Source organism: Helobdella robusta (assembly GCF_000326865.2).
Source record: "Helobdella robusta unplaced genomic scaffold HELROscaffold_54, whole genome shotgun sequence".
In the NCBI taxonomy this organism is placed as follows: Eukaryota; Metazoa; Annelida; class Clitellata; order Rhynchobdellida; family Glossiphoniidae; genus Helobdella; species Helobdella robusta.
In genome coordinates this window covers 830598-841021 of record NW_008705287.1, presented here as the reverse complement: position 1 = coordinate 841021, position 10424 = coordinate 830598, and the positions used below count along the sequence as shown (strand labels likewise).

Below are 10424 nucleotides of genomic sequence, written 5' to 3'. Positions count from 1 at the left end.
TGAAACGTATATGATTTTTTCCTAAATCATTTAAGAATTACCAGTATTACGATGATATGAATTCCATAAAAATTTTTTATAAAGTTAGTTTTTCATTCTATTTTTTCGATATCAATTATTATGTAGACACTCGAATCATAAACCATTTATACGTACAATGTCACAATTAATAATGGAATGTTCTTTATGCGATCCTTTGTTTAAAATTCAAACATTATGTAGATACACGAGTCATAAAACGTACAATGTTACAATCGGTAATGAAAAGTTTTTATTGCGATCCTTTGTTTGAAAATCAAAGATCGGATATATAACAAAGATAACTAATATAGCGCAATTTGTTCACTCCGGCTGTTATAACTATTGTAAATTGAAACGTAGATGATATTTTTCTTCTAAATCTATTAAGAGTTACAAGTATCACGATAATTTGAATTCAATAGAAATTTTTTTTTATAGTTAATTTTTTATTTTAACTTCTCGACAGGATTACGGTTAGACAGGCGAATCATAAAACATTAATAGATACAATGTTACAATCTTTCATTTCATACTATTGACAAATGAAATAAGTCAGTTCAACTGATGATGAAATATGGAAAGCTGTAACACAAACATGGTAAGAACAATTCATAAAAAAATATTCTCCAAATTAATATACAGACATAAAGAAATAAAAATAAGTTGTCTGATATTTATAGACAATAAGAACGAGTCAACATTTGCTTCAAGTTCTTTCAAATGGTGCTTCACTGTTGAGCTCTTTCTGTAGGGGGCTTACTCTCGTCCTACTTTTTTATTGTTTTTATTGCGATCCTTTGATTTAAAATCAAAGATCGGAAAGATCGCAATTTGTTCAATCCGGCTGTTATAACTATTGTAAATTGAAACGTAGATGATATTTTTCTTCTAAATCTATTAAGAGTTACAAGTATTACGATAATTTGAATTCAATAGAAATTTTTTTTATAGTTAATTTTTTATTCTAACTTCTCGACAATAGTAGGGTTAGACAGGCGAATCATAAAACATTAATAGGTAATAATGGAATGTTCTTTTTGCGATCCTTTGTTTAAAATTCAAACATTATGTAGATACACGAGTCATAAAAAGTACAATGTTACAATCTGTAATGAAAAGTTTTTATTACGATCCTTTTTTTGGAATTCAATGATAGGAAATATAGCAAAGATAACGAATACAATAATATAGCGCAATTTGTTCATTTCGAGAGCAATAACTATTGTAAATTGAAACGTATATGATTATTATCCTTAACCAGTATTACGATGATATGACTTCAATAAATATATTTTTTATAAAGTAAGTTTTTCATTTTATCTTCTCGAAATCTATTATTATGTAGACACTCGAATCATAAAACATTGATACGTACAATGTCACAATTAATAATGGAATGTTCTTTTTGCGATCCTTTGTTTAAAATTCAAACATTATGTAGATACACGAGTCATAAAACGTACAATGTTACAATCGGTAATGAAAAGTTTTTATTGCGATCCTTTGTTTGAAAATCAAAGATCGGAAATATAACAAAGATAACTAATATAGCGCAATTTGTTCAATCCGGCTGTTATAACTATTGTAAATTAAAACGTAGATGATATTTTTCTTCTAAATCTATTAAGAGTTACAAGTATTACGATAATTTGAATTCAATAGAAATTTTTTTTTATAGTTAATTTTTTTATTCTAACTTCTCGACAGGAGTAGGGTTAGACAGGTGAATCATAAAACATTAATAGGTACAATGTTACAATCTTTCATTTCATACTATTGACAAATGAAATAAGTCTGTTCAACTGATGATGAAATATGGAAAGCTGTAACACAAACATGGTAAGAACAATTCATAAAAATATATTCTCCAAATTAATATACAGACATAAAGAAATAAAAATAAGTTGTCTGATATTTAGACAATAAGAACGAGTCAACATTTGCTTCAAGTTCTTTCAAATGGTGCTTCACTGCTGAGCTCTTTCTGTAGGGGGCTTACTCTCGTCCTACTCGGTCTCCATCTTATAATAACTATCCAGTTGAGCGTCCAACTTCTGTTTGGTCAGGACAGGTTGGTTCAGTCTTCCGCCCCTTGCTCTGCCACCACGACCTCCTCGTCTGTTGATGAAGCCTCTCCTAATGTTAGATCTGTTGAACGAGTTGTTACTACTGTTGTTGTTGTTGCCACTGCTATTGTTGTTGAACGATGTGCTCTGCACTCTACTCTTTCCACCACCACCTATGGCACTGCTGCTGCGGCTGAATCTCATTCCTAGACGATTTTTAATTGAAGAATTTTCGACAATTTGTATCTTCATTGGACGTCCATCAAGAGGGACAGCATTATAATGATCTATGGCCCGAAGAGCAGCCTGCTTTGATGCAAATATAACTTCGGCGGTGCCTTGTGATTGACCTGAAAAGTTGTAATGCACAGCTGCTTTTTTCAACACTCCAAACTCTGAGAAGATTTCCTTCACGTCAAAGTCGATGACACCAGAGTGAAGGTTTGATATTAATAATTTTCCTTCATTGACAGCCTTATTTGCACTGATACCGACTGTTCCTTCAAATAAATCGTGATTGCAGACTTTTTCCAAGTTTTTCGGAATGAAACTTTTATAGGATTTTTTCGTCACACCGCCACGAATAACACCCCCCAAAAAAATTCTACCCCTTCGATTCGAAGTCTGATTGCCCTTTCGAATTGAATTATTATCTCCGACGTTATTTCCGCAATATTTTGTTGGAAAGAATTGCTTCTCCTGTTGTTGAAATTTTCTCTACCACCTCTACCACGACCGACTTTTGATAACTTGATAATTTCATCCAAACTCATGTCGATTTTATTACTTGTCATTTTTCAATTTCGAACGTAAGCTTGATCAAAAAATTTGCAAACGTAAAATTAATCTTAAGATGGATGCACCAGAGCGAACGTACGATGAATGAATTGGCTTGGTGTGATGACTCGGTTATATACACTTTATTTTTTAAAAGCTATGATAATGGAAAGTTCTTTTTGCGATCCTTTGTTTGAAATTCAAAGTTAGAAAATATAGCAAAGATAACGAATACAATAATAAAGTACAAATAATAAAGCGCACTTTGTTCATTCCGGCAGCAATCACTATTGTAAATTGAAATGTAGATGATTTTATTCTTCTAAATCTATTAAGAGTTTCAACTATTACGATAATTTGAATTCAATGGAAATTTTTTTATAGTTAATTTATTTTTAAAATTTCTCGAAAGCAATTATTATGTAGGCACGCATATCATAAAACATTGATACGTAAAATGTTACAATCGATAATGGAAAGTTCTTTTTGTGATCCTTTGTTTAAAATTCAAAAATTATGTAGACACGCGAGTCATAAAACGTACAATGTTACAATCGGTGATGGAAAGTTCTTTATGCGATCCTTTGTTTGAAATTCAAAGATAGAAAATATAGCAAAGATAACGAATACAATAATATAGCCCAATTTGATCATTTTGGCAGCAATAACTATTTTAAATTGAAACGTAGATGATTTTTTTACTAAATCATTTAAAAGTTAGCAGTATTACGATGATATGAATTCAATAAAAATTATTTTAATAAAGTTAGTTTTTCATTCGAACATCTCGAAATCAATTATTATGTAGACACTCGTATCATAAAACTTTGATACGTACAATGTTACAATCGATAATGGAAAGTTCTTTATTTAAAAATCAAACATTATGTAGACACGCGAGTTATAAAACGTACAATGTTCTAATCCGTAATGGAAAGTTCTTTTTGCGATCTTTTGTTTGAAATTAAAGTATAGGAAATATTGCAAAGCTAACGAATACAATAATACAGCGCAATTTGTTCATTTCGGCAGCAATCAATATTGTAAATTGAAACCTATATGATTTTTTTCCAAATTCATTCAAGAGTAACCAGTATTATGATGATATGAATTCTATAAAAATTTTTTTTAAAAAGTTAGTTTTTCATTCTATCATCTCGAAATCAATTATTATGTAGACAATCAAATCAAAAAACATTGGTATGTTTATTATGTAAACACGCATATCATAAAACATTGATACGTACAATGTTACAATCGATAATTGAAAGTTCTTTTTTTGATACTTTGTTTAAAATTCAAAAATTATGTAGACACGCGAGTCATAAAACGTACAATGTTCTAATCGGTAATGGAAAGTTCTTTTTGCGATCCTTTGTTTGAAATTCTCAAAATAGGAAATTTAGCAAAGAAAATGGATACAATAATACAGCGCAATTTGTTCACTCCGACAGCAATAACTATTGTAAATTGAAACGTAGAGGATTTTTTTTTCCAAATCTATTAAGAGTTACCAATATTACGATAATTTGAATTCAATATAAATTTTTTTTATGGTTAATTTTTTATTCTAACTTCTCGAAAGTACTTATTAAGTAGACACGCGAATCATAAAACGTTAATAGGTACAATGTTACAATCTTTCATTTCATACTATTGACAAATGAAATTAGTCATTTCAACTGATGATGAAATATGGAAAGCTGTAACACAAACAAGGTAAGAACCATTCAAAAAGAAATATTCTCCAAATTAATATACAGACATAAATAAATAAAAATAAGTTGTCTGTTATTTATAGACAATAAGAACGAGTCAACATTTGCTTCAAATTCTTTCAAATGGTGCTTCACTGTTGAGCTTTTTTATTAGGGGGCTTACTCCCGTCCTACTCGGTCTCCAATATATCTTATTGTAACTATCCAGTTGAGCGTCAAACTCCGGTTTGTTGTTGTTGTACGATGTTATATACACTTAATTTTTTTTAAGCTATGATAATGGAAAGTTCTTTTTGCAATCATTTACTTGAAATTCAAAACTAGGAATTATAGTTAAGACTTCGAATACAATAATAAAGTACCAATAATATAGCGCAATTTGTTCATTTCGGCAGCTTTTTTTCTAAATCTCTTAAGAGTTTCAAGTACTACGATAATTTGAATTCAATAGAAATTTTTTTATATAGTTAATTTTTTATTTTAACTTCTCGAAAGTAATTATTATGTAGACACGCGAATCATAAAACATTGATACCTACAATGTTACAATCGATAATGGAAAGTTCATTTTGCGATCCTTTGTTTGATATTCAAATAGAGGAAATATTTGATATAAGAAATGGATTTTTCGATTTTCCAATTGTGGAGGGAAGGCAGTCGATAGTTGCGTAGAAAGGCCGTTAAAACAATCGAATAAACGTAGGAATGACAAAACGAGCAAGCTAGCAGGTTGGCGGGCAGGCAGGCCGGCAAGCAAACAAACAAACATCCAAACAAACAAACAAGCAAGCAAACAAACAAACATCCAAACAAACATCCAAACAAACAAGCAAACAAACAAACATCCAAGCTAACAAACAAGCAAACAAACTCGCGTGCATCTCTTCGAACCCAACATAAAAAACATTTAATTTTATCTTCTGCTTTATTGTTAGTGCGTTAAAAATTAAATTGATTGTCTTAAATATTTGCAATTTCAAGACATAAACTATTAGTACATTGATGATTTTCACGTTATAAGTTGATATTTTTGTGTTTTGTATTGAAAGAAGCAGTTTTTAACATTCAAGATCAGTATTGTTCGAACTGGTTGATCACCTGTTAGCACGTGTTACAACCACATAAATGAAACCATGTGTTAAAATTAAAACCAAATGCTAAAATCGAATGAAACCACGTGCTAAAGTTAAATTAAACCGTGTGCAAGTGCATGCATGCATGTATTGTTTTCGCGTTTTTATTTGCTTATATACAAAGCGAAATACACATATAGAAACAATCGTGCAAGTTCAAATAATTGATCTAACCCCCTTGAATTTCGATTGAACCTTGACCTTTATTGGTGACTTTCATTGATAGCCTTTAACCTTCGTGTCTCTTGAAATGGTAATGAAGAGCAGATGCCGTGCAACGAAATGAGCAATATTTCTATTTCCGGTGAAAGAAGCGAGAATGAAGTTTCGATGGTGTGTTTATTCTTTTGTGGATAATGTTGTCATGACAACTATTCATCGTCGTCGTCTTCCTTATTATCATCGTCATCATCGTCATCATCGTCATCATCTTCGTCGTCGGATATTATCGTTATAGGCACTAATCTCCATAACCATTAAGTTGATGTCCATAAACAATCAAAGCACGTTTGTACACGCACGTACGCACACACGCGTTTACTTGCACACATGCACGCACATGTCAACGCCTTCACGCACATCATGGATGTCTCGATTTATCTTTGGTGCACATGCACACACACACACGCACGCACGCATCAACACCTGCATGCAGATAAGTACATTCACAGACTTTAATAAAGTAGGCTTACCACACGTCTGTTTGGAATGAACTTCAAAATTTCAACTTCATACTGGGCAAGATGTTTGGATGTTCGGATATTAATGATGAAATAAGTATGCTTTCAAAAATGTTTGATTTGTGGATCATCGGATAATTGCGATTGCAAGTGATTATTATTTGACTGATTCAAATTATTTCTCACTTCCACCTAGAATCAACAAGAACAATTCTTCCATTTTCAATTTATACAACTCGTTATGAAAACTAAGCAAATACACACATGCAATTCAGTTGCACACGCACGCACATTAATAAAAACTTAGTAAACAAAATGAATATTCATGAGTTTGTGTACAGAAACATTAATGTACAAACCATACACTTCTATATGGTACATTATATAGATGTACAATGTACAAACATTTACAGGCATACACGTACAACTACGTTTATGCACAGAGTATCACACACATACATACTCGCGCAAACACACGCACATATATATATATACACGCTTATATACACGCGCACACAATGCCACACTCATACACATGTGCACATTCAAACAAGAATACAAACACGTTGACATGAAATCATTACATTTTTTTATTAATTGTTCGTGCCTATGAAAGTATATTAGTTAATCATAGCCACAAAAACACTGTTGTCGTTACTACTACCACTACTACTGCTAATATAATGCTGCTACTACTACTACTATTACTACAACTACTATTACTACTACTACTACTACTATTACTACTATTGCTGCTGACCAGTACTACTGCTACTATACAGTTACTACTACCATTACTACTACTACTACTACTACTACTACTACTACTGCTACTACTACTACTACTACTACTACTACTACTATTACTACTATTAGTTTTATTACTAAAATTACTGTTTCACTACTATTGCTTATACTATTGGTAGCACTGTATTTATTATTATTACTATTATTATTATTATTATTATTACTATTATTATTATTATTACTATTATTATTATTATTACTATTATTATTATTATTACTATTATAATTATTATTGTTATTATAAGTTGCATGAGAGTTGGCCGATTTCGTTCAGCTCACTGTTCTTTTACATAATAATTGTTTTTTAGTTATTTAACTAGTTTTAAAATTGGTTGTTCGAATAGGAAAAATTCTGCTGATTATGGCGATAGTTTTAAAACTTAAATTTTATTCGGTTTTTTATTTTATTTTAATTTTCTTAATTAATGGTATATATAGTGTAAATTCAAATAAATGTCCGTTTTGTAATAAAATACTCATAAACGTTGGAAGACACTCCTGGCGCTGTACTAAAAATACTGGATACACGAATGCTAATGTTGTTCGTACAGGTGCAAATTCTAACGTAAATATTTCGTCAAACATTTATAACTCAAATTCTGTTGATGATCATTCAATTAATATTGATAGTAGCAACTTAATTTCATGTTGTTGTGGTAAAAAGTGCAAAGGCCGTAAGGGCCTTACTATGCACCAACGATCGTGCAAAATACACAGAACGCTTCAAATACCACAAGACGCAACGGATAATAACATGGATATCACATCAACATCGCCAGACAGATTAATCTCAACTCAAAATCCAGACACATCTTCGTCATCGTCGTCGTCACCGGCAGTTGTGGCAACGGAATCGGCTATCCCTGGCGTAAAATCACCAAGAACGCCAGCCCAATGGTCCGAAGCCAACGCTTTCTTCCAGCTACAACGCAAACTGCTTCCAAGTCTCAACAACATCGACGAATTCACACTCTCATTTCAAAAAGCAATATACAATTACTTTTCTCAAAATTATGGCATCATAAAACCTCACACAATACAAAACAACATCACAAACAAAAGCATCAAAGACCTGAAAAAGAAACTCAAATACTTGAAAGAACTTAGCCACAACAACAACAACTTTGACAATCAAATCACCAACACAAGCAGAGATATTTGCTCAAAACTGCAGTCGTTGAAGTTATCTAAATGTGCTGTGAAAAAATCAGACATCACAGCTCAACTTAAACGTCGATTCTGGTGGTGCTGCAAAAAAATATTCGACACAACAAAAAATCTGAGACCTCTGTTTGCCGTTGATGAATGCTACAAATACTTTACAAACATTTTAAACGACACAAATCATCATAGCAAATATCAACTTCCTAAATGGATTCCAAAACTGCAATCCCCTACTACGCCCTTCAACAACAGTCCTCCTTCATACCACGAGATTTCATCAATAATCTACAAATATAAAACTAAATCGTCACCATGCCCGCTTGATCAAATCTCAGTTATTCCCTTCAAAAAATGCCCAATCCTACGCACTATTCTACATGAACTACTAACACAATGCTGGAAATCTTCTACCATCCCTTCATGCTGGAAAAAAGGGTTTACAATATTAATTTATAAAAAAGGAGATGCTCGCGACCCTGCCAACTTTAGACCGATAACACTACAACCGACGCTATACAAAATATTCTCTTCACTCATCAACAATAGACTATACAACTTTCTTGAATCAAACAACATGATCAAAAAAAATATACAAAAAGGGTTCTACCCCAAAGTTGATGGCCTGACTGAACACACCCAGCTCTTATCTCACATGATTAACGATGCGAAAAGGCACCAGAGAACAATTATCGTCACACTCTTGGATTTACGTAATGTCTTTGGTGAAGTCAGTCACGGCCTAATCTCATCAATCATGCACTACCATCACATCCCACTTCAAATCATAAACTTAATTGAATTTATATACTCCAACTACACAATTACAGTCTCCGGTTGCGATCTGTTGTCTCCTTCCATCCCGGTCAAACGAGGTGTGTTACAAGGCGATCCAGTCTCTCCATTGCTCTTCAACCTCTGCTTCAACCCCTTAATGAAAAAACTCGAAGAAACCGAATTTCAGCAGTGCGGTTACATATGGGGTCCCACAACAAGCCTTAGAACAAGAGCATGGTTACAATTTGCAGACGACACAGCAATCATCGCCAACAACACCGAAAGTGCACAAAAGCTTATTGACATAAACCGGGCATGGTGTATCGCAACCGGCATGAAATTAAGAATTGATAAATGTTCAACATTCGGTATGAGGAAAAAAAACGGTACTTATGAACAATTTCTCCCGATGCTGATTATCGATGAAAAACCAATTCCTCATGTCGACATAGGCGGACACTTTGTCTATCTGGGCAAAACCTATGATTTTGAAGGCAACAACAGTAGGGCTAAAGAACAGCTGAATGATAAGCTAAAAAATTTGCTATTAGTGATTAACAAACTGGACACGACGGCAAATTGGAAACTACAAATTCTACGTAGATATATACCGTCGCAATTGGCATTTGAGTTGCGGACATACGACATTTCCTTGACCTGGATAGGCAACTGCCTTGACCCTCTCATTGTTGAATCGGTGAGATCATGGCTGTCACTACCTATCAGCAGCTGTGTGTCTGAATGCATGTCGCTCCCCTTCAAATTGGGAGGCTTGAACATTAGGTCTCTCAAGCACTATGCCGAATCTATGCGAATTAAACTACGCGATTATCTAAAATCAAACGGCAAAGACGAACTTAAGTGCTTGTGGGCCGAATCATTCAACAACTATATTGCGGTGGATAATCAGCTACCCGATTCGAACGACATCAAATCAACGCTCAAGGCACTAGTACTTCGACAACAAAGTACAGAATTTACACGGCTGACCTCACTCCGATGTCAAGGTGTGGTAGTCAAGGCAATCAGTGATCATATTCCGGCAACTAGAATTGATCACTGGTCACGATACATTGCAAACCTTCCAGAGGTTCTATTCAGATTCGTCCGGAAAGGTTTAATTCAGCAACTGCCAACAAATGCCAACCTGTCCAGATGGGGAAAGCCTTCCACTGCCCAGTGCTTGTTATGCAATAATCTACAAACGAATAAACATGTACTATCCAACTGCAGTTCTTCGTCGGCACTGGATAGATACACAACAAGACACAACAAAATATGACA

The 10424-nt window shown here is 33.2% G+C and overlaps 1 protein-coding gene across 1 annotated transcript; it reads right to left on the bottom strand.

The window, feature by feature from the left end:
• Positions 1-2321: 2321 nt before the first annotated feature.
• On the bottom strand, positions 2322-2630 carry HELRODRAFT_147404 (hypothetical protein; the record flags this gene model as incomplete). The annotated part of the gene is made up of 1 exon (XM_009028305.1): positions 2322-2630. A coding segment is annotated over one exon (309 nt), but the record flags the coding sequence as incomplete, so codon positions are not given.
• Positions 2631-10424: the final 7794 nt, after the last annotated feature.